This window comes from Lepisosteus platostomus, chromosome 9 (assembly GCF_059453375.1).
Source record: "Lepisosteus platostomus isolate fLepPlt1 chromosome 9, fLepPlt1.hap1, whole genome shotgun sequence".
Lineage (NCBI taxonomy): Eukaryota > Metazoa > Chordata > Actinopteri > Semionotiformes > Lepisosteidae > Lepisosteus > Lepisosteus platostomus.
In genome coordinates, this window is record NC_142619.1 from 2,098,536 (window position 1) to 2,123,462 (window position 24,927).

Consider the following 24,927-nt stretch of genomic DNA (forward strand, 5'->3'; position numbering starts at 1 on the left):
GTGGGTTAGTGTCAGGGTTAATCAGAGTGGATTAGGGATGAAAAGAGTGGGTTAGTGTCAGGGTTAATAAGAGTGGATTAGGGATGAAAAGAGTGGGTTAGTGTCAGGGTTAATAAGAGTGGATTAGGGATGAAAAGAGTGCGTTAGTGTCAGGGTTAATAAGAGTGGATTAGGGATGAAAAGAGTGGGTTAGTGTCAGGGTTAATAAGAGTGGATTAGGGATGAAAAGAGTGGGTTAGTGTCAGGGTTAATCAGAGTGGATTAGGGATGAAAAGAGTGGGTTAGTGTCAGGGTTAATCAGAGTGGATTAGGGATGAAAAGAGTGGGTTAGTGTCAGGGTTAATAAGAGTGGATTAGGGATGAAAAGAGTGGGTTAGTGTCAGGGTTAATCAGAGTGGATTAGGGATGAAAAGAGTGGGTTAGTGTCAGGGTTAATAAGAGTGGATTAGGGATGAAAAGAGTGGGTTAGTGTCAGGGTTAATAAGAGTGGATTAGGGATGAAAAGAGTGGGTTAGTGTCAAGGTTAATAAGAGGGGGTTAGGGTTAATACAATTGCGATGTTACAGTCCCAAGATCCCTGAAATAATTCTGCAGCACTTCTTGCTATTTTTATCCAATACAGATGTGTCTGTAGCATCCCAGATATGTTTCCACATTTTCCTGTCTCCAGGGAATTTGAGAAGACAGGCTGGTGCTGCCGGTGTCTCTCCTGCTGTTCGCGTGAAGTGTCACGATCTGTGCAGAGGCAATCAGCCCAGCTTTGGGTCAGGCAGGTCCTGTACCACTCTGCTGCCCTGGTTCCGGTCCAGTTATTCTCAGAGCCCACTCCAAATCCCCCGCTGCTTCCCGATTATGAACACTGCTTCAGGCAAAAATCAATTAAGCAATTAACTTCCTGTGCTGAGGGCAGATGAGTGTCCTGGGTTTGGTTTCCAGTCATCACTTGATGACTTAAATGAACAGAGCACCTGTTTCACTGATCACAGTTAAATTGCTTTAGGTCTCTAGAATCAGGGTTTTAGTGGTGACCCATGACCCTCGCTGGACTGGGGTTCCCCAGGAGCAGCGCTGTAGCCCCCTAGACTGACAAGACGAGGTGTGGACTGCATGAACAGCCCCTCTTTCTCTCAAACCACACCTGACAGTGAAAAACATTGTTGTTTCTTTATCTCAGATGATGTTGGATGACAGTCCTGAGTGCCTGTAACCTCTTCATGGTCAGGACGTCCTGTGAGTGTTCTTCAGCTCATAGAGCAGAGAGGCTCCCTTGTCAGTCACAGCCTGTAATAACAGTACTGAGTCAGCAGTATACTCAGACAACTGATACAACACAGACACACTGACTGGACACTCCAGTACATTAACACTGCACTGAGAGAGAGAGAGGGGTTCATACAGACATACAGTTCATGTGAGCGGTAAGGAGCTGGTGTGGAGAGAGACAGAACTGGTGATGGACAGTTCTAACCCTGTCAGCTCTCACCTGTGCGCTGTCGTCTCTGGTGCTGTATATTGGAGAGATCGTTTTCACCCATCTCTCATGCCTCTCTCTCTGCTCCGGGCACTTCAGGTGGTCCCTGCCAATTAACATCCATTAGCTAATTACTTCATCATTACTGCTGACACAAACATATGCTGATTAGGGCTCTGGAACAGAGCAATAAACGGGCTTATTGACATTGTCGCTGCCGGGCCGAAGGAAGGGGATCTTGTTAGTCTGGGACAGAGAGCTTTTGCGAGGGGAGGACCTGACACCAACATTCAAAGTCCTTAAAGGCGCCGAGAAGCCAGTTGTGAAACGTGATCCAGAAGACACGAGAGGAAACTACATGGCACTGCCTTAAAAAACAAAATTAGGGGACACGAGTTTACACAGAGGGGGGTGGGGGTGGGGAACAAGCTGCCCAGCCCTGTGGTTGAGGTCGATACCCTGGCTTCTCTCCAGACACAGCTGGGTGAGCTCCTCCAGTCAGGACAGGAGGCTCTACTGTACACAGAGGGTGGTGGGGGTGGGGAACAAGCTGCCCAGCCCTGTGGTTGAAGCCGATACCCTGGCTTCTCTCCAGACACAGCTGGGTGAGCTCCTCCAGTCAGGACAGGAGGGGCTTCTGTACACCGAGGGTAGTGGGGGTGGGGAACAAGCTGCCCAGCCCTGTGGTTGAAGCCGATACCCTGGCTTCTCTCCAGACACAGCTGGGTGAGCTCCTCCAGTCAGGACAGGAGGCTCTTCTGTACACAGAGGGGGGTGGGGGTGGGGAACAAGCCGCCCAGCCCTGTGGTTGAAGCCGATACCCTGGCTTCTCTCCAGACACAGCTGGGTGAGCTCCTCCAGTCAGGACAGGAGGGGCTTCTGTACACCGAGGGTAGTGGGGGTGGGGAACAAGCTGCCCAGCCCTGTGGTTGAAGCCGATACCCTGGCTTCTCTCCAGACACAGCTGGGTGAGCTCCTCCAGTCAGGACAGGAGGCTCTTCTTTACACAGAGGGGGGTGGGGGTGTGGAACAAGCTGCCCAGCCCTGTGGTTGAAGCCGATCCCCAGTCAGGAGGCTCTTCTTTACACAGAGGGGGGTGGGGGTGTGGGACGAGCACACGGCCTCTTTCAAGACAACGCTGGGGGCGAGTTAGCCTCTAACTACCCCAGGGGCCCGATGTGCTCTGGTGGGGGGGGGGGGCAGGGGTGGCCCTGACCACTTCCTCTGCCATGCCTCTCGTGCGACACACACGTCGTCGTTCGGGCGCTGAAAGCATCCGTGTCCGGGGCTCGCACCCGGGCCTGGACCTGCAGAGGTCTGTGAGACAGCCGGGGAGAGCTGGCCTTCCCTACAGCAGAGCCCCTGCCGCCTGTGAACGACTGCAGCTCCGTGGCAGCTGCCAGGAGAGAAGGGCCTCTCTCCTCCCAGCAGGAAGTGTCCTCGCGCAGGGGAAGGGATTCTTTTATTATGCAACACCGCCCTCTGCGGGCCCGTGGTGGGGTTGCACCCTCAGAGAGCGAGGGGTCTGCCGGACAGAGGGTTCAGTCTATTACACAAAGCACTGGGCGCCTCATGAGATTTAACACCACCAATAAACACAGTCATGATAACCCCTCCATCTGATTTATCTGATTTATCTGAGTCGGGGTTACGTGGGGAGCAGGAGCCTATCCCAGCAAGCAACAGACGCAAGGCAGGGTACACCCTGGACAGGACACCAGTCCATCACAGGAGACACACACTCACACACCCTGGACAGGACACCAGTCCATCACAGGAGACACACACAGACACTCACACCAGGGCCAGTCCATCACAGGAGACACACACTCACACACCCTGGACAGGACACCAGTCCATCACAGGAGACACACACTCACACACCCTGGACAGGACACCAGTCCATCACAGGAGACACACACTCACACACCCTGGACAGGACACCAGTCCATCACAGGACACACACAGACACACACACACTCACACCAGGGCCAGTCCATCACAGGACACACACACACGCACGCACACACACACTCACACCAGGGCCAGTCCATCACAGGACACACACACACAGACACACAGACACCAGAGCCAATCCATCACAGGACACACACACACTAGGGCCAGTCCATAACAGGACACACACACACACACACACACACACACACACACACACACACCACTAGCATATCGTTCGACTGTGGGAGGACACTGGAGGAAACACACAGGAAAACGTGAACTCCACACAGACAGCACCCCAGGAGCTGACAGCCCAGTGCTACAGCGCGGTGAAGTACTGCTGCAGGAACACTACTGGCCCTCCTGTCAGCACTGCTGCTCTTGCCCTCACAGTGCTCTCTCTATCAGCTTCCTCTGCTCGTCCGCGTCAGCCTGGGCCTGTCGCCATCGTCCTCTCACCACCAGGGCGGCGCTGTTCTGGGCCAAATGCACCTGCAGCACCGGGACAGAGAGGGAGGAGAGGACCAGGGAGCTGGGACAGAGAGAGAGAGGTTACCTTGGAGTGTTAATGTACTGGAGTGTCCAGTCAGTGTGTCTGTATGAACCCCTCTCTCTCTCAGTGCAGTGTTAATGTACTGGAGTGTCCAGTCAGTGTGTGTGTATGAACCCCTCTCTCTCTCAGTGCAGTGTTAATGTACTGGAGTGTCCAGTCAGTGTGTCTGTATGAACCCCTCTCTCTCTCAGTGCAGTGTTAATGTACTGGAGTGTCCAGTCAGTGTGTCTGTATGAACCCCTCTCTCTCTCAGTGCAGTGTTAATGTACTGGAGTGTCCAGTCAGTGTGTCTGTATGAACCCCTCTCTCTCTCAGTGCAGTGTTAATGTACTGGAGTGTCCAGTCAGTGTGTCTGTATTAACCCATCTCTCTCCCAGTCAGTATCATGTGGTGTCCAGTCAGTGTGTCTGGTAACTAAACACTCTCCTAAAACAGAAGACACAGTACAGTACAGACACATAGTACAAAAAGCTCTGTATTTAAGTTGGTACATTACAGACACACAACAGCACAGGCAGACAGAGTACAGTCACCTCACACACAGTCTGTCAAAGGCTTGCTCATCGAGTCAGACTCACCTGTCCTCAGTCACCTCTCTCTCAACAGTTTCTACTCGGAGTCTCCTCTGTCCATCCAGCTGTCTGAACCTGACCTGCAGCTGGACAGACACACGCCCCTGAGACAGGACAGCTGGAGAGAGAGAGGACGCAGGCTCAGTAGAGCACAGTGGACCCCAGGCTCGAAGACTGAAAGACACATGCACCTGAGACAGGACAGCTGGAGAGAGGAGAGGAGACGGAGAGAGGAGACAGAGAGAGGAGGGAGAGGAGACAGACAGGCACAGAAACACTCACCCTGCCTGTCCGGCTCCCTGACTCTGAACTGGAAGGTGACCTCGGTGTCCCTGGAGATGCTGCCCACCTCCCTCTGGACAGTGTGACTCTCCTCGGCCTCTCCCTTCAGACACCTGCGACCACAGACACGCCTCACCCTGGGGCTCCTCACAGCGCAGGAGCCCCAGCCAGGGGGACCAGGCCCCCACCTGACCCCCGAGGCTCGTCCTGCGCCTCTCTCAAGGGTCCCCAGGCCTGAGGTCTTGTGGCAGACCCCTACCTCTCTCTGTGCAAAACCTGCCTTCTGTTCTTTGTCAGAACCCGTGCTCCACATCCCCTCGCAAGCTCATCTGTTCCCTTTACCTTCCCTCTGCCTGATGTTCCCTTCGGATCTGACATGATTCCCGTTGCTTCTGTTTGAACTCTCTCACAGCCCCTGAAGGACTTCCTCACTGTCTTTTTACCCCTCCAACACCCTGAAAGGCCCTCACTCACAGTGCAGTGGGCAGGATCAGCTTCACCGAGACATGAGTGGCGATGGCCTGGTCCTGCAGGACTCTCTGGAATTCTGCGGAGAGGTTTTCCGGATTGACGCTGTTCACCTGAGGACAAGACGGGCAGGGATTGATATAGGGTTGTTAAACTGCAACTGAAGAGTGTATATGAGGGAAGTTGTCCAGTACAGACTGGTGCTGAAACACTAGAGGGAGCTGTCCTGTACAGAGCAGTGCTGAAACACTAGAGGGAGCTGTCCTGTACAGAGCAGTGCTGAAACACTAGAGAGAGCTGTCCTGTACAGAACAGTGCTGAAACACTAGAGAGAGCTGTCCTGTACAGTCTGGTGCTGAAACACTAGAGGGAGCTGTCCTGTACAGACTGGTGCTGAAACACTAGAGAGAGCTGTCCTGTACAGTCTGGTGCTGAAACACTAGAGGGAGCTGTCCTGTACAGTCTGGTGCTGAAACACTAGAGGGAGCTGTCCTGTACAGAGCAGTGCTGAAACACTAGAGAGAGCTGTCCTGTACAGAGCAGTGCTGAAACACTAGAGAGAGCTGTCCTGTACAGTCTGGTGCTGAAACACTAGAGGGAGCTGTCCTGTACAGTCTGGTGCTGAAACACTAGAGAGAGCTGTCCTGTACAGAGCAGTGCTGAAACACTAGAGGGAGCTGTCCTGTACAGAGCAGTGCTGAAACACTAGAGGGAGCTGTCCTGTACAGACTGGTGCTGAAACACTAGAGAGAGCTGTCCTGTACAGACTGGTGCTGAAACACTAGAGGGAGCTGTCCTGTACAGAGCAGTGCTGAAACACTAGAGAGAGCTGTCCTGTACAGAGCAGTGCTGAAACACTAGAGAGAGCTGTCCTGTACAGTCTGGTGCTGAAACACTAGAGGGAGCTGTCCTGTACAGTCTGGTGCTGAAACACTAGAGAGAGCTGTCCTGTACAGAGCAGAGCTGAAACACTAGAGAGAGCTGTCCAGTACAGTCTGGTGCTGAAACACTAGAGAGAGCTGTCCTGTACAGTCTGGTGCTGAAACACTAGAGGGAGCTGTCCTGTACAGAGCAGTGCTGAAACACTAGAGAGAGCTGTCCTGTACAGTCTGGTGCTGAAACACTAGAGGGAGCTGTCCTGTACAGACTGGTGCTGAAACACTAGAGAGAGCTGTCCTGTACAGAGCAGTGCTAAAACACTAGAGAGAGCTGTCCTGTACAGTCTGGTGCTGAAACACTAGAGAGAGCTGTCCTGTACAGAGCAGTGCTGAAACACTAGAGAGAGCTGTCCTGTACAGTCTGGTGCTGAAACACTAGAGAGAGCTGTCCTGTACAGTCTGGTGCTGAAACACTAGAGAGAGCTGTCCTGTACAGTCTGGTGCTGAAACACTAGAGGGAGCTGTCCTGTACAGTCTGGTGCTGAAACACTAGAGAGAGCTGTCCTGTACAGAGCAGTGCTGAAACACTAGAGAGAGCTGTCCTGTACAGAGCAGTGCTGAAACACTAGAGGGAGCTGTCCTGTACAGAGCAGTGCTGAAACACTAGAGAGAGCTGTCCTGTACAGACTGGTGCTGAAACACTAGAGGGAGCTGTCCTGTACAGTCTGGTGCTGAAACACTAGAGGGAGCTGTCCTGTACAGAGCAGTGCTGAAACACTAGAGAGAGCTGTCCTGTACAGTCTGGTGCTGAAACACTAGAGAGAGCTGTCCTGTACAGAGCAGTGCTGAAACACTAGAGAGAGCTGTCCTGTACAGACTGGTGCTGAAACACTAGAGAGAGCTGTCCTGTACAGTCTGGTGCTGAAACACTAGAGGGAGCTGTCCTGTACAGACTGGTGCTGAAACACTAGAGAGAGCTGTCCTGTACAGAGCAGTGCTGAAACACTAGAGAGAGCTGTCCTGTACAGTCTGGTGCTGAAACACTAGAGGGAGCTGTCCTGTACAGTCTGGTGCTGAAACACTAGAGAGAGCTGTCCTGTACAGTCTGGTGCTGAAACACTAGAGAGAGCTGTCCTGTACAGTCTGGTGCTGAAACACTAGAGGGAGCTGTCCTGTACAGAGGGAGTTGTTGAGTCTAAAGAGGTGCAATTGCAATAGTGTTAGCTGTCAAGTTCACTGCAGCAGACGCTCTGCAGAAGGGAAGAACCGATATTGAGAATTGTGAGACGCCCACCTTTCCTCCACTCATGTCAGCCAGTCTGCCCAGCTCAGCCAGCCGGCAGTCGGTCCCCTCAATAGACAGCACTGACACGATCACCCTGGGAGAGACAGAGAGGCAATGAAAGAAGGAGAGAGAGAGAGATCTGAGAGCCTTTACACGCATTTACAGTTATTTAAGAAGGTAACCATAGTCCTTAGAAACAGACACAGTGCTACAGATACTGCTTTTACACCGATCAAACGAGCCAATCTTACTGCCTCCCACAGAAGCCATGCTGTTTCCACCAGTATCTCTCCAGTCCGAAAGCACCGGAACTCGGACAGCGGCTCCTGGGAGCACCGCGGCGCACGAGCGTGAGGAGGGAGAGGAGACGGGAGCAGACAGAGAGGGGAGCAGGGGAGGGGAAGGAGAGTCACCCGCTGCTCTGGGCTTCCCGCCCCAGGGCCTCGTAGAACAGGGAGGAGGGGACGAGGCCGTGAGGGTCACTGAGCTCCAGGTCCCCCAGCTCGGTGTTCGCCTTCCCGTCGGTACAGAGGATCACCTGGAGACGGGAGCCGCAGGTCAGGGGCTCGACGGGGCTCCTGGACTCTCAGACAGCATACCCTCTATACCATACTGCAGCTATACTGTACCATACTGCAGCTATACTGTACCATACTGCAGCCCCTCTATACTGCAGCTATACTGTACCATACTGCAGCTATACTGTACCATACTGCAGCTATACTATACCATACTGCAGCCCCTCTATACTGCAGCTATACTGTACCATACTGCAGCTATACTATACCACACTGCAGCCCCTCTATACTGCAGCTATACTATACTGCAGCCCCTCTATACCATACTGCAGCTATACTGTACCATACTGCAGCTATACTATACCACACTGCAGTCCCTCTATACTGCAGCCCCTCTATACTGCAGCTATACTGTACCATACTGCAGCTATACTGTACCATACTGCAGCCCCTCTATACTGCAGCTATACTGTACCATACTGCAGCTATACTGTACCATACTGCAGCTATACTGTACCATACTGCAGCCCCTCTATACTGCAGCTATACTGTACCATACTGCAGCTATACTATACCACACTGCAGCCCCTCTATACTGCAGCTATACTATACTGCAGCCCCTCTATACCATACTGCAGCTATACTGTACCATACTGCAGCTATACTATACCACACTGCAGTCCCTCTATACTGCAGCCCCTCTATACTGCAGCTATACTGTACCATACTGCAGCTATACTGTACCATACTGCAGCCCCTCTATACTGCAGCTATACTGTACCATACTGCAGCTATACTGTACCATACTGCAGCCCCTCTATACTGCAGCCCCTCTATACTGCAGCTATTCTATACCATACTGCAGCTATACTGTACCATACTGCAGCTATACTATACCATACTGCAGCCCCTCTATACTGCAGCTATACCATACTGCAGCCCCTCTATACTGCAGCTATACTATACTGCAGCTATACTATACTGCAGCCCCTCTATACTGCAGCTATACTATACTATACTATACTGGAGCTATACTATACTATACTGCAGCTGTACTATACTATACTGCAGTGTACAAAACTAGACTTCTTGCCATACAGATAGTTAAACACTTGATATAGTAAATATAGTCCATAATGTATTCAAATTAGATATGGTTCCAGATTAAATACATGTAAAACTATGAAATGGAATATGAGACAGGGTGCATACAGACACACATTGTCCAAGGAATAAACTAAACAAACAAAGACTGAGCTGAGGCATCAGATACCCCACCGTTTTTCTTTTCTTGTTGTGCTAAATGTACTGACCTTTGACCCTGGTTGTCGGGAGGCCATCGTTATGGCAACGAGCACTGCTGGGCCCAGGGCAGTAGCACCACTTTCCACCAGTCTGGGAGACAATGAGACAGGACAGGACAGCGCCCTCTTGTGTTTCAGCACAAGACTGTACAGGACAGCTCTCTCTAGTGTTTCAGCACTGCTCTGTACAGGACAGCTCTCTCTAGTGTTTCAGCACCAGACTGTACAGGACAGCTCCCTCTAGTGTTTCACCACCAGACTGTACAGGACAGCTCTCTCTAGTGTTTCAGCACCAGACTGTACAGGACAGCTCTCTCTAGTGTTTCAGCACCAGACTGTACAGGACAGCTCCCTCTAGTGTTTCAGCACCAGACTGTACAGGACAGCTCTCTCTAGTGTTTCAGCACTGCTCTGTACAGGACAGCTCCCTCTAGTGTTTCAGCACCAGTCTGTACAGGACAGCTCCCTCTAGTGTTCCAGCACCAGACTGTACAGGACAGCTCTCTCTAGTGTTTCAGCACCAGACTGTACAGGACAGCTCTCTCTAGTGTTTCAGCACCAGACTGTACAGGACAGCTCTCTCTAGTGTTTCAGCACCAGACTGTACAGGACAGCTCTCTCTAGTGTTTCAGCACCAGACTGTACAGGACAGCTCCCTCTAGTGTTTCAGCACTGCTCTGTACAGGACAGCTCTCTCTAGTGTTTCAGCACCAGACTGTACAGGACAGCTCTCTCTAGTGTCTCAGCACTGCTCTGTACAGGACAGCTCTCTCTAGTGTTTCAGCACCAGACTGTACAGGACAGCGCCTTTTACATTTCTTTTTTGTTAATCTGCCCATCTGAATGAATGCTGCACATCAAGCAAAAACTCTCTTGCCATCTTTTCTCTCCAAGTCTAGTATTAGTGTTAAAAAACATACAGGTGTGTCATTTCACACACAACTAAGACAGGCTAAGGCATGTACACATGTACAATGCATGTGCATATATCTGCACACAGGATCTAGGGCTATATAGGATACAGGACCCCTCGCCCTTGAAAAGCAAAGACAGAAACTGAACTTATGCAACACAGCGATCTCTCTGCTCTCCGCCCTACAGTGCTCAGACTGAAATCGTCGAGCCGGTCGTCGGGGGCAGCTGTTACCTGTGCAGCACCGTCTCCAGCCAATCCCTGCTGGCGGCCAGTGGGCGGGGCATCGGGAGCTCCGCCCCCACGGCCCTCAGCGCCTCCGTGTCGACCAGCTCCTCGCCCCTCAGCGACCGGCGGGCCACGCCCCCGTCGCCGTGCACGGTTACCTAGCAACGGGATGGGGGGGTGGGGTGGGGAAATGACGTTGTACGCTGGGATTCGGATTTGGCGACATGTTGTACGACAGGCAACACACACACACACGCGCACAGCGTGCACAGTACGCTGTGTGTGTGTGTCCTGTGATGGACTGACCCTGGTGTCTGTGTGTGTGTCCTGTGATGGACTGGCCCTGGTGTGTGTGTGTGTGTGTGTGTGTGTGTGTGTGTGTGTGTGTGTGTGTGTGTGTGTGTGTGTGTGTGTGTGTGTGTGTGTGTGTGAGAGAGAGATCCACCAGCGGACAAGCAGGAGGGGAGAGGAGAAGGAACCTCAACAGACCTCATTGTTGAAGGTGATCAGCCCCACTCTTGTCAATGGTGCGCGGGCGTGCAGGAAGTGGAGAGAAGAGATAACTCCTTCTTGCACCACCTGAGGAGAAGAATGACGACGGATTCATGACCTGCTCCCTAGTTAGCACTTCCGGGTGACCAGACAGTAATGGCTCTGCAGCAACAGGACGTTACCTCACCTGAAGGCGGGACTTGTAGTGGATCTGCCCACAGTCTTCCACCTGCGACACAGGAAGTTACCATTACCAGCAGCCATATCACCCTGCAACTCACAACTGGCAACCCACTGAAGCTACACAGCCAGACACACACACACAAACACACACAAACACAGGCAGATGTGCATACACACACAGACAGATGTGTGCACATACACACACACAGATGTGTGCACATACACACACCACACAGACAGATGTGCACACACACACACACAGACACACCACACAGACAGATGTCCGCACAGACACACAGACACACCACACAGACAGATGTGCGCACAGACACACACACAGACAGATGTGCGCACAGACACACACACAGACAGATGTGCGCACAGACACACACACCACACAGACAGATGTGCACATAGACACACATACACCACACAAACAGATGTGCGCACACACACACACCACACAGACAGATGTGCACACATACACCACACAGACAGATGTGTGCGCGCACACACACACACACACACACACACACACACACCTCAGTGGTGATGCTCATGGATCCAGACACGTCGACACAGAAGATGACGAGGGGGTCCCGCAGGCCGGTGGGGGGCGGGGGTCCGGGGGGCAGCAGGTAGAGGTGGTGCTCCGGCCCCTGGGGGCGAGGCAGACAGGGGGCGGGGCGCCAGGCAGGGTCCCAGGCCGTGCAGAAGGGGCAGCAGGGGCCGACCTGCGCGCGGGGACACCACAGTGAGACCCAGCCGGGCCGGGCTAGCCACACCCCCCTCGCTCCCGACCGCGGGCCCCTTCGTTACCGTGTTGTCGTAGTAACCAGCCTCCGACGCCGCCCCACAGCCCCCACAGAAGACGGGCTCGGCTGGGACCAGCAGCACTGCAATTAGACGAGGGGGGAGGGGGGGTGTCAGACAGGGACGGGGGCAGAGTCTGAAGGGACCCCCACCCCCCCAGGGTCTCTCCATACAACGGCAGACTTCAGCATCGGCTCATCGGCTGGACCGCAGGGCCTAGAGGGGACGGGCCCGCCAGCACCCCCTGAGTCTGTATCTCTGTACTGCTCTGTACCCCCTGAGTCTGTATCTCTGTACTGCTCTGTACCACCTGAGTCTGTATCTCTGTACTGCTCTGTACCCCCTGAGTCTGTATCCCTGTACTGCCCTGTACCACCTGAGTCTGTATCTCTGTACTGCTCTGTACCCCCTGAGTCTGTATCTCTCTACTGCCCTGTACCCCCTGAGTCTGTATCCCTCTACTGCCCTGTACCCCCTGAGTCTGTATCCCTCTACTGCCCTGTACCCCCTGAGTCTGTATCTCTCTACTGCCCTGTACCCCCTGAGTCTGTATCCCTCTACTGCTCTGTACCCCCTGAGTCTGTATCTCTCTACTGCCCTGTACCCCCTGAGTCTGTATCCCTCTACTGCCCTGTACCCCCTGAGTCTGTATCTCTGTACTGCCCTGTACCCCCTGAGTCTGTATCTCTGTACTGCTCTGTACCCCCTGAGTCTGTATCTCTGTACTGCTCTGTACCCCCTGAGTCTGTATCTCTGTACTGCCCTGTACCCCCTGAGTCTGTATCTCTGTACTGCTCTGTACCCCCTGAGTCTGTATCTCTGTACTGCTCTGTACCCCCTGAGTCTGTATCCCTCTACTGCTCTGTACCCCCTGAGTCTGTATCTCTCTACTGCCCTGTACCCCCTGAGTCTGTATCTCTGTACTGCTCTGTACCCCCTGAGTCTGTATCTCTCTACTGCCCTGTACCCCCTGAGTCTGTATCCCTCTACTGCTCTGTACCCCCTGAGTCTGTATCTCTGTACTGCCCTGTACCCCCTGAGTCTGTATCTCTGTACTGCCCTGTACCCCCTGAGTCTGTATCTCTCTACTGCCCTGTACCACCTGAGTCTGTATCTCTCTACTGCTCTGTACCCCCTGAGTCTGTATCCCTCTACTGCCCTGTACCACCTGAGTCTGTATCCCTCTACTGCCCTGTACCCCCTGAGTCTGTATCTCTCTACTGCTCTGTACCCCCTGAGTCTGTATCTCTGTACTGCCCTGTACCCCCTGAGTCTGTATCCCTCTACTGCTCTGTACCCCCTGAGTCTGTATCTCTCTACTGCCCTGTACCCCCTGAGTCTGTATCTCTGTACTGCTCTGTACCCCCTGAGTCTGTATCTCTGTACTGCTCTGTACCCCCTGAGTCTGTATCTCTCTACTGCTCTGTACCCCCTGAGTCTGTATCTCTGTACTGCTCTGTACCCCCTGAGTCTGTATCCCTCTACTGCCCTGTACCACCTGAGTCTGTATCCCTCTACTGCCCTGTACCACCTGAGTCTGTATCCCTCTACTGCCCTGTACCCCCTGAGTCTGTATCTCTCTACTGCTCTGTACCCCAGTATCCCCGAGTCTTTCTGTGGAGTCTTTCTGTCTTTCTGAGTCTTTCTTCTGTCTGGCTGTGGACGTCCGTGTCTCCCAGGGTGCAGTTCCTCACTCTGACGAGCACAGAGCCAGAGCCCGGATCGGCACAGAGCTCGCCTCTGCTGCACGATACCCGGAGCCCCTCGGAAACTCCCGCGGGACTGAGGGGGTGGCAGACACGGGGGAGGGCTGAGTGAACAAGGAGAGGACAGGACACGGTCTGCACCACCAGTATTCATTCATTCACTCACTCACCATCATCGTCGTCGTCGTCGTCGTCCTGGGCGACCAGACGGCCCACGCCGACCAGAATCACGTTGGGGTTTCCAGGCAGCGGCTCCTTGTCCGGGGGCCCTGCTCCGTGAAACGGGGAGCGCTCATGTTCAACACGCAGAAAGACACTGGGCCAGAGAGGCAGCAGACCGGGAACAGGAAAGACTCAGGGGAACTGGGGTACAGGGCAGTAGAGAGATACAGACTCAGGGGGTACAGGGCAGTACAGAGATACAGACTCAGGGGGTACAGAGCAGTAGAGGGATACAGACTCAGGGGGTACAGAGCAGTAGAGAGATACAGACTCAGGGGGTACAGGGCAGTACAGAGATACAGACTCAGGGGGTACAGAGCAGTACAGAGATACAGACTCAGGTGGTACAGGGCAGTAGAGAGATACAGACTCAGGTGGTACAGGGCAGTAGAGAGATACAGACTCAGGGGGTACAGGGCAGTACAGAGATACAGACTCAGGGGGTACAGAGCAGTACAGAGATACAGACTCAGGGGGTACAGAGCAGTACAGAGATACAGACTCAGGGGGTACAGAGCAGTACAGAGATACAGACTCAGGGGGTACAGAGCAGTAGAGGGATACAGACTCAGGGGGTACAGGGCAGTACAGAGATACAGACTCAGGTGGTACAGGGCAGTAGAGAGATACAGACTCAGGGGGTACAGAGCAGTACAGAGATACAGACTCAGGTGGTACAGGGCAGTAGAGAGATACAGACTCAGGGGGTACAGGGCAGTAGAGAGATACAGACTCAGGGGGTACAGGGCAGTACAGAGATACAGACTCAGGGGGTACAGAGCAGTACAGAGATACAGACTCAGGGGGTACAGAGCAGTAGAGGGATACAGACTCAGGGGGTACAGGGCAGTAGAGAGATACAGACTCAGGGGGTACAGAGCAGTACAGAGATACAGACTCAGGGGGTACAGAGCAGTAGAGGGATACAGACTCAGGGGGTACAGGGCAGTAGAGAGATACAGACTCAGGGGGTACAGAGCAGTACAGAGATACAGACTCAGGGGGTACAGGGCAGTAGAGAGATACAGACAGGGGGTACAGGGCAGTAGAGGGATACAGACTCAGGGGGTACAGGGCAGTACAGAGATACAGACTCAGGGGGTACAGGGCAGTAGAGGGATACAGACTCAGGGGGTACAGAGCAGTAGAGAGATACAGACTCAGGGGGTACAGAGCAGTACAGAGATACAGACTCAGGGGGTACAGAGCAGTATAGGGATACAGACTCAGGGGGTACAGAGCAGTAGAGAGATACAGACTCAGGGGGTACAGAGCAGTAGAGAGATACAGACTCAGGGGGTACAGGGCAGTACAGAGATACAGACTCAGGGGGTACAGAGCAGTACAGAGATACAGACTCAGGGGGTACAGAGCAGTAGAGAGATACAGACTCAGGGGGTACAGGGCAGTACAGAGATACAGACTCAGGGGGTACAGAGCAGTAGAGAGATACAGACTCAGGGGGTACAGGGCAGTAGAGAGATACAGACTCAGGGGGTACAGGACAGTACAGAGATACAGACTCAGGGGGTACAGAGCAGTAGAGGGATACAGACTCAGGGGGTACAGGGCAGTACAGAGATACAGACTCAGGGGGTACAGGGCAGTACAGAGATACAGACTCAGGGGGTACAGGGCAGTAGAGAGATACAGACTCAGGGGGTACAGGGCAGTACAGAGATACAGACTCAGGGGGTACAGAGCAGTACAGAGATACAGACTCAGGGGGTACAGGGCAGTAGAGGGATACAGACTCAGGGGGTACAGGGCAGTAGAGAGATACAGACTCAGGGGGTACAGAGCAGTACAGAGATACAGACTCAGGGGGTACAGGGCAGTAGAGAGATACAGACTCAGGTGGTACAGGGCAGTAGAGGGATACAGACTCAGGTGGTACAGAGCAGTACAGAGATACAGACTCAAGGGGTACAGAGCAGTACAGAGATACAGACTCAAGGGGTACAGAGCAGTAGAGAGATACAGACTCAAGGGGTACAGAGCAGTACAGAGATACAGACTCAGGGGGTACAGGGCAGTAGAGAGATACAGACTCAGGGGGTACAGAGCAGTACAGAGATACAGACTCAGGGGGTACAGGGCAGTACAGAGATACAGACTCAGGGGGTACAGTGCAGCAGAGAGATACAGACTCAGGGGGTACAGGGCAGCAGAGAGATACAGACTCAGGGGGTACAGAGCAGTAGAGGGATACAGACTCAGGGGGTACAGGGCAGTACAGAGATACAGACTCAGGGGGTACAGAGCAGTAGAGAGATACAGACTCAGGGGGTACAGGGCAGTAGAGGGATACAGACTCAGGGGGTACAGAGCAGTAGAGAGATACAGACTCAGGTGGTACAGAGCAGTACAGAGATACAGACTCAGGGGGTACAGAGCAGTACAGAGATACAGACTCAGGGGGTACAGGGCAGTACAGAGATACAGACTCAGGTGGTACAGAGCAGTACAGAGATACAGACTCAGGGGGTACAGAGCAGTACAGAGATACAGACTCAGGGGGTACAGGGCAGTACAGAGATACAGACTCAGGGGGTACAGGGCAGTACAGAGATACAGACTCAGGGGGTACAGAGCAGTACAGAGATACAGACTCAGGTGGTACAGAGCAGTAGAGAGATACAGACTCAGGTGGTACAGGGCAGTAGAGGGTACAGACTCAGGTGGTACAGAGCAGTACAGAGATACAGACTCAGGTGGTACAGAGCAGTGCAGAGATACAGAGTCACAATGTTCCTTACCTGTAGATGCTGTTGCGGAGGTGTTTTTGTCTGGAAGTGCAGGCAGGACCGGAAGATACAGTGGGATTCTGGTCATGAAGGAGGGGCGAGCAGGCAGAGGGGGGGGGGGAGGAGGAGGAGGAGGAGGAGGAAGGCAGCCTGGAAAACCACAGAGGAAGACAACAGCATGAAGGCACACTCGGAGAAGACAGGGACAGAGACACAGCCGTGACAGCAGACAGAGGAGGACAACAGTGGAGACTCACTCGGAGAAGACAGGGACAGAGACACAGCCGTGACAGCAGACAGAGGAGGACAACAGTGCAGACACACTCGGAGAAGACAGGGACAGAGACAGAGACACAGCCGTGACAGCAGACAGAGGAAGACAACAGCATGAAGACACACTCGGAGAAGACAGGGACAGAGACACAGCCGTGACAGCAGACAGAGGAGGACAACAGTGAGGAAGAACTTCCAGTCGCACCGTTTCCAGACACACAGAGACACACAGGCAGAGACCTCTGGTGGAGACGGACGATTTCAGACCCCCGAGGGCAGGGGTCTCGGGACAGCGCAGGGTCCGCCCGGTGCCTTCTGGGATTGTGTAGGAATACTCGGCGTCGGTGTCCTGGTTGGAGCCCAGCGGCCGGTCAGCTGCTCCTTCCAGAGAGACGCTGTAGTCCGGGTGGGGTGGAGGGGTGGAAGAGGGCGGGGCTCCAGGGTCAAAGGTCGAGTGCTTTCTGGCAGGGGAAGGGGCGGGGCTCTGGAGCTGGGCTTTGAGTGGTGGAGGAAGAAGAGCTGGAAAAGGAAACAGCCAAACCGCAGAGATGAAACCACTGTACTACCCCCTCTCTCTCAGTGCAGTGTTAATGTACTGGAGTGTCCAGTCAGTGTGTGTGTATTAACCCCTCTCTCTCTCAGTGCAGTGTTCATGTACTGGAGTGTCCAGTCAGTGTGTCTGTATGAACCCCTCTCTCTCTCAGTGCAGTGTTAATGTACTGGAGTGTCCAGTCAGTGTGTCTGTATGAACCCCTCTCTCTCTCAGTGCAGTGTTAATGTACTGGAGTGTCCAGTCAGTGTGTGTGTATGAACCCCTCTCTCTCTCAGTGCAGTGTTAATGTACTGGAGTGTCCAGTCAGTGTGTCTGTATGAACCCCTCTCTCTCTCAGTGCAGTGTTCATGTACTGGAGTGTCCAGTCAGTGTGTCTGTATTAACCCCTCTCTCTCTCAGTGCAGTGTTAATGTACTGGAGTGTCCAGTCAGTGTGTCTGTATGAACCCCTCTCTCTCTCAGTGTAGTGTTAATGTACTGGAGTGTCCAGTCAGTGTGTGTGTATTAACCCCTCTCTCTCAGGGCAGTGTTAATGTACTGGAGTGTCCAGTCAGTGTGTGTGTGTATTAACCCCTCTCTCTCTCAGTGCAGTGTTAATGTACTGGAGTGTCCAGTCAGTGTGTGTGTGTATTAACCCCTCTCTCTCTCAGTGCAGTGTTAATGTACTGGAGTGTCCAGTCAGTGTGTCTGTATGAACCCCTCTCTCTCTCAGGGCAGTGTTAATGTACTGGAGTGTCCAGTCAGTGTGTCTGTATGAACCCCTCTCTCTCTCAGTGCAGTGTTAATGTACTGGAGTGTCCAGTCAGTGTGTCTGTATGAACCCCTCTCTCTCTCAGGGCAGTGTTAATGTACTGGAGTGTCCAGTCAGTGTGTGTGTATTAACCCCTCTCTCTCTCAGGGCAGTGTTCATGTACTGGAGTGTCCAGTCAGTGTGTGTGTATTAACCCCTCTCTCTCTCAGTGCAGTGTTAATGTCTGGAGTGTCCAGTCAGTGTGTCTGTATGAACCCCTCTCTCTCTCAGTGTGGTGTTAATGTACTGGAGTGTCCAGTCAGTGTGTGTGTATTAACCCCTCTCTCTCTCAGTGCAGTGTTAATGTACTGGAGTGTCCAGTCAGTGTGTCTGTATTAACCCCCCTCTCTCTCTCAGTGCAGTGTTAATGTACTGGAGTGTCCAGTCAGTGTGTCTGTATGAAGCCCTCTCTCTCTCAGTGCAGTGTTAATGTACTGGAGTGTCCAGTCAGTGTGTCTGTATGAAGCCCTCTCTCTCTCAGTGCAGTGTTAATGTACTGGAGTGTCCAGTCAGTGTGTGTGTATGAACCCCTCTCTCTCTCAGTGCAGTGTTAATGTACTGGAGTGTCCAGTCAGTGTGTCTGTATGAACCCCTCTCTCTCTCAGTGCAGTGTTCATGTACTGGAGTGTCCAGTCAGTGTGTCTGTATGAACCCCTCTCTCTCTCAGTGCAGTGTTCATGTACTGGAGTGTCCAGTCAGTGTGTCTGTATGAACCCCTCTCTCTCTCAGTGCAGTGTTCATGTACTGGAGTGTCCAGTCAGTGTGTCTGTATGAACCCCTCTCTCTCTCAGTGCAGTGTTCATGTACTGGAGTGTCCAGTCAGTGTGTGTGTATTAACCCCTCTCTCTCAGGGCAGTGTTAATGTACTGGAGTGTCCAGTCAGTGTGTGTGTGTATTAACCCCTCTCTCTCTCAGTGCAGTGTTAATGTACTGGAGTGTCCAGTCAGTGTGTGTGTGTATTAACCCCTCTCTCTCTCAGTGCAGTGTTAATGTACTGGAGTGTCCAGTCAGTGTGTCTGTATGAACCCCTCTCTCTCTCAGGGCAGTGTTAATGTACTGGAGTGTCCAGTCAGTGTGTCTGTATGAACCCCTCTCTCTCTCAGTGCAGTGTTAATGTACTGGAGTGTCCAGTCAGTGTGTCTGTATGAACCCCTCTCTCTCTCAGGGCAGTGTTAATGTACTGGAGTGTCCAGTCAGTGTGTGTGTATTAACCCCTCTCTCTCTCAGGGCAGTGTTCATGTACTGGAGTGTCCAGTCAGTGTGTGTGTATTAACCCCTCTCTCTCTCAGTGCAGTGTTAATGTCTGGAGTGTCCAGTCAGTGTGTCTGTATGAACCCCTCTCTCTCTCAGTGCAGTGTTAATGTACTGGAGTGTCCAGTCAGTGTGTCTGTATTAACCCCCCTCTCTCTCTCAGTGCAGTGTTAATGTACTGGAGTGTCCAGTCAGTGTGTCTGTATGAACCCCTCTCTCTCTCAGTGCAGTGTTAATGTACTGGAGTGTCCAGTCAGTGTGTGTGTGTATTAACCCCTCTCTCTCTCAGTGCAGTGTTCATGTACTGGAGTGTCCAGTCAGTGTGTCTGTATTAACCCCTCTCTCTCTCAGTGCAGTGTTAATGTACTGGAGTGTCCAGTCAGTGTGTCTGTATTAACCCCTCTCTCTCTCAGTGCAGTGTTAATGTACTGGAGTGTCCAGTCAGTGTGTGTGTATTAACCCCTCTCTCTCTCAGTGCAGTGTTCATGTACTGGAGTGTCCAGTCAGTGTGTCTGTATGAACCCCTCTCTCTCTCAGTGCAGTGTTAATGTACTGGAGTGTCCAGTCAGTGTGTCTGTATTATCCTCTGTATAGACATATACATATACAGTACCTCTACAGAACAGCTGTACAGACACACTGTATTCAGCACCTCTACACACGCACACACACACACACACACACACACACACACACACACACACACACACACACACACACACACACACACACACACACACACACACACTTGGTTCTTAACCTGTCTCTCTTACCTTTTCTCACTTGGTTGGAGTTCCGATCAGGAGGCTGTGAGCTCACTGCTGTGGCCTTGTTTGCACGGAAAGGAAGGTCACACTCTATCTCCTCATATGCACCCTCCTCGGTCAGGATGCTCACTGCTGGGGTCAGGTCAGTAGGCAGCAGCCTAGATGGACGGTCATCTGGTGTCTTGCTTGGCTGAGGAGCTCTTTGGGGTTGACCAGGCCGCAGTGGACGGAGTGGGGGGAGCAGGGCTTTATAAAGACAGGGACAAAGAGAGGGGTTAATACAGACACACTGACTGGACACTCCAGTACATTAACACTGCACTGAGAGAGAGAGGGGTTAATACAGACACACTGACTGGACACTCCAGTACATGAACACTGCACTGAGAGAGAGGGGTTAATACAGACACACTGACTGGACACTCCAGTACATTAACACTGCACTGAGAGAGAGAGGGGTTAATACACACACACTGACTGGACACTCCAGTACATTAACACTGCACTGAGAGAGAGAGGGGTTCATACAGACACACTGACTGGACACTCCAGTACATGAACACTGCACTGAGAGAGAGAGGGGTTCATACAGACACACTGACTGGACACTCCAGTACATTAACACTGCACTGAGAGAGAGAGGGGTTAATACAGACACACTGACTGGACACTCCAGTACATTAACACTGCACTGAGAGAGAGAGGGGTTAATACAGACACACTGACTGGACACTCCAGTACATGAACACTGCACTGAGAGAGAGAGGGGTTCATACAGACACACTGACTGGACACTCCAGTACATTAACACTGCAGTGAGAGAGAGAGGGGTTAATACAGACACACTGACTGGACACTCCAGTACATTAACACTGCACTGAGAGAGAGAGGGGTTCATACAGACACACTGACTGGACACTCCAGTACATGAACACTGCACTGAGAGAGAGAGGGGTTCATACAGACACACTGACTGGACACTCCAGTACATGAACACTGCACTGAGAGAGAGAGGGGTTCATACAGACACACTGACTGGACACTCCAGTACATTAACACTGCACTGAGAGAGAGAGGGGTTAGTACAGACACACTGACTGGACACTCCAGTACATGAACACTGCACTGAGAGAGAGAGGGGTTCATACAGACACACTGACTGGACACTCCAGTACATCAACACTGCACTGAGAGAGAGGGGTTAATACAGACACACTGACTGGACACTCCAGTACATTAACACTGCACTGAGAGAGAGAGGGGTTAATACAGACACACTGACTGGACACTCCAGTACATTAACACTGCACTGAGAGAGAGAGGGGTTAATACAGACATACTGACTGGACACTCCAGTACATTAACACTGCACTGAGAGAGAAAGGGGTTCATACAGACACACTGACTGGACACTCCAGTACATTATCACTGCACTGAGAGAGAGAGGGGTTAATACAGACACACTGACTGGACACTCCAGTACATTAACACTGCACTGAGAGAGAGAGGGGTTAATACACACACACTGACTGGACACTCCAGTACATTAACACTGCACTGAGAGAGAGAGGGGTTAATACACACACACTGACTGGACACTCCAGTACATTAACACTGCACTGAGAGAGAGAGAGAGGGGTTCATACAGACACACTGACTGGACACTCCAGTACATGAACACTGCACTGAGAGAGAGAGAGAGGGGTTCATACAGACACACTGACTGGACACTCCAGTACATTAACACTGCACTGAGAGAGAAAGGGGTTCATACAGACACACTGACTGGACACTCCAGTACATTATCACTGCACTGAGAGAGAGAGGGGTTAATACAGACACACTGACTGGACACTCCAGTACATTAACACTGCACTGAGAGAGAGAGGGGTTAATACACACACACTGACTGGACACTCCAGTACATTAACACTGCACTGAGAGAGAGAGGGGTTAATACACACACACTGACTGGACACTCCAGTACATTAACACTGCACTGAGAGAGAGAGAGAGGGGTTCATACAGACACACTGACTGGACACTCCAGTACATGAACACTGCACTAAGAGAGACAGGTAGAAACACTGACAGAGAGACAGCACAGATGGGTGCTGCTGGGTGGAGGTTACAGTAAGTACCCTGAGGGCCAGAGTCACATTTCTGACAGCTCGTCTTGTTTTGTTTACCGTCAGCACTCTGCCAAACCTGTGGGGCCGGTCAGCCCAGGGGCGTGTGTGAGGAGAGGCCGGCACGAGCTCGCCGGATCGCTGGGTGCTCACCGGATCGCTTGAAGACGCGCGGACCCGCGCCCTGGGTCTCGGTGCCCACGGGTGGCAGGTACACAAGCCTGCTCGCGAACTCCATTGGGGTCTGTCCCCCTGGATTCCCTGCTGGACGGACCGGATCAACTGGCCGGTCGGGAAGCCTCTCCGGTCGTCTGCATCTGGAGAGCAACACCAGCCAGCACCGGTAAACTGGACGGGCCTGTAACTGGGAACCAGTGAGGGGAGCAGGACTCCTGCCTATGTAGTCTCGATCGTGAGGGCACCCTGGTGTGTGTACAGCACCTCTACAGAACACACACACACACACACACACACACACACACACACACACACACACACACACACACCTGTACAGAGATATACAGCACCTCCACAGAACACACACACCTGTACAGAGATATACAGCACCTCCACAGAACACACACACCTGTACAGACATATACAGCACCTCCACAGAACACACACACACACCTGTACAGACATATACAGCACCTCCACAGAACACACACACACACCTGTACAGACACATACAGCACCTCCACAGAACACACAGACACACACCTGTACAGACTCCCACCTTTGCAGAACACACAGAATACAAACACACAGAACAGCAGAGACACACAAACACACAGCGAGAGTAATACAGCAGCTACATTCCGAGCTCCTACCTGCCTCTGCGTGCTCTCAGGTATGAAAGCAGACGGGCTCTGACCCCTCCCCTGGAGTCAGGAGACAGGGAGGAGAGGGAGAAGGAGAGGAAAGGTAAATGAGTCTTCGTTGTGAAACTGAAGATTTCTTTTCTAATCTGAAAATGAGAAACTTGAGTTTCAGGTCTGTGTTGAGCCCACGTAAGGTGAATTCCCACCTGAATTAATTCTTAAATTCACAACTACACACATTAATACCTCAATACACAACTACGCACACATTAATACCTCAACACACAACTACGCACATGTTAATTGTTAAATACACGACTACACACACATTAGTTTACACTAGAGAGGGAGACAGATAGAAGCATACAACCACAACCGCAACTTGTGTGCGCCACAAACTGTGATTGTATGTGTGTGAGTGTGATTGTATCAGTTTGTCACAGTGTGCGTCTGTGTCAGTGTTGCTGTGATTGCATTACTTTGTGTGTGCTACTGTGTGTCAATGTCTGTACTAGAGTGTGTTTTGACCTGAGTGTGTGAGACAGTGTGTGTATTACTTCGTGTGTCATAGTGTGTGCTTTTATCTTATATCTATACCAGTGTGTTATTGTGTGTGTGTCAGTTAGATATGTGTGTGAGACTGTGTATAAAGGATCGGGCTATCGCATGAGTAATCAAAAGAGCAGATTGTGCCCTTGTGTATTGAGACATTCATATATATTTGCATATTTAAGAATTAATACGTGTGTAGTTAGAATCAATGTGTATGGAGATGTTTAATGAGGCATTAATGTGTGTGAGGTTGTGTATTTAAGAATTAATGTGTGAAGTTGTGTATTGAGGTATTAATGTGTGTGTACATGTGTATTGAGATATTAATGTGTGTAGTCGCGTGTTTAAGAATTAATGTGTGTACTTGTGTATTGAGGTATTAATGTGTGTGTATTTAAGAATTAACGTGTGTAGCTGTGTATTGAGGTATTAATGTCTGTGTAGTTGTATATATAGATATTAATGTGTGAAGCTGTAGAGGTATTAATGTGTTTTGTAGTTGTGTATGTAAGAAGTAATGTGTGAAGTTGGGTATTGAGATATTAATGTGTGTAGTCATGTATTTAAGAATTAACGTGTGTAGTTGTGTATAGAGGTATTAATGTGTGTACGTGCACTTATTGAGATATTAATGCGTTAGTTGTGTATTTAAGAATTAACAGGTGTGTGTGGTTGTGTATAGAGATAGTAATTTGTGAAGTTGTATATTGAAGTATTAATGTGTGTGTACTTGTACTTATTGAGATTTTAATGTGTTAGTCGTGTATTTAAGAATTAACGTGTGTAGTTGGGTATAGAGATAGTAATTTGTGAAGTTGTGTATTGAGATAGTGTGCGAGTAGTCGTGTATTTAAGATTTAATGTGTAGTTGTTTATAGAGACATTGTGTAGTTGTATATAGAGATATTACTGTGTGAAGTGGTATATTGAGGTATTGATGTGTGTGTACTTGTACTTATTGAGATATTAATGCATTAGTTGTGTATTAACGGTTGTGTGTAGAGATAGTAATTTGTGAAGTTGTGTATTGAGGTATTGGTGTGTGCATAGTCGTGTATTTAAGATTTAATGTGTAGTTGTTTGTAGAGATATTGTGTAGTTGTATATAGAGATATTACTGTGTGAATTGAGATATTAATGCGTTAGTTGTGTATTAACGGTTGTGTGTAGAGATAGTAATTTGTGAAGTTGTGTATTG

At 51.3% G+C, this 24,927-nt stretch overlaps 1 protein-coding gene across 1 annotated transcript; it reads right to left on the reverse strand.

The window, feature by feature from the left end:
- Window positions 1-583: 583 nt before the first annotated feature.
- Window positions 584-23,746, reverse strand: LOC148654345 (uncharacterized). The gene is made up of 21 exons (XM_088646595.1): window positions 23,735-23,746; window positions 23,187-23,323; window positions 22,510-22,673; window positions 20,234-20,473; window positions 17,108-17,386; window positions 16,607-16,744; window positions 13,796-13,894; window positions 11,926-12,002; window positions 11,649-11,840; window positions 11,111-11,152; window positions 10,921-11,010; window positions 10,438-10,589; window positions 9,300-9,381; window positions 7,882-8,006; window positions 7,478-7,562; window positions 5,312-5,418; window positions 4,838-4,950; window positions 4,562-4,673; window positions 3,822-3,962; window positions 1,484-1,577; window positions 584-1,281 (listed from the first exon to the last, which is right to left on the reverse strand). Exons 1-21 carry the CDS (start codon window positions 23,744-23,746, stop codon window positions 1,219-1,221), a joined length of 2,544 nt encoding a protein of 847 aa, XP_088502721.1. The 3' UTR covers window positions 584-1,218.
- Window positions 23,747-24,927: the final 1,181 nt, after the last annotated feature.

Excerpts from the sequence above, each read along its gene's own strand:
- LOC148654345 (XM_088646595.1), bottom strand. Across the intron at positions 11,011-11,110 it reads ACTACAAGTCCCGCCTTCAG|GTGGTGCAAGAAGGAGTTAT; the intron begins GTGAGGTAACGT and ends TCTTCTCCTCAG. Across the intron at positions 8,007-9,299 it reads CCCGACAACCAGGGTCAAAG|GTGATCCTCTGTACCGACGG; the intron begins GTCAGTACATTT and ends TCCCGTCTCCAG.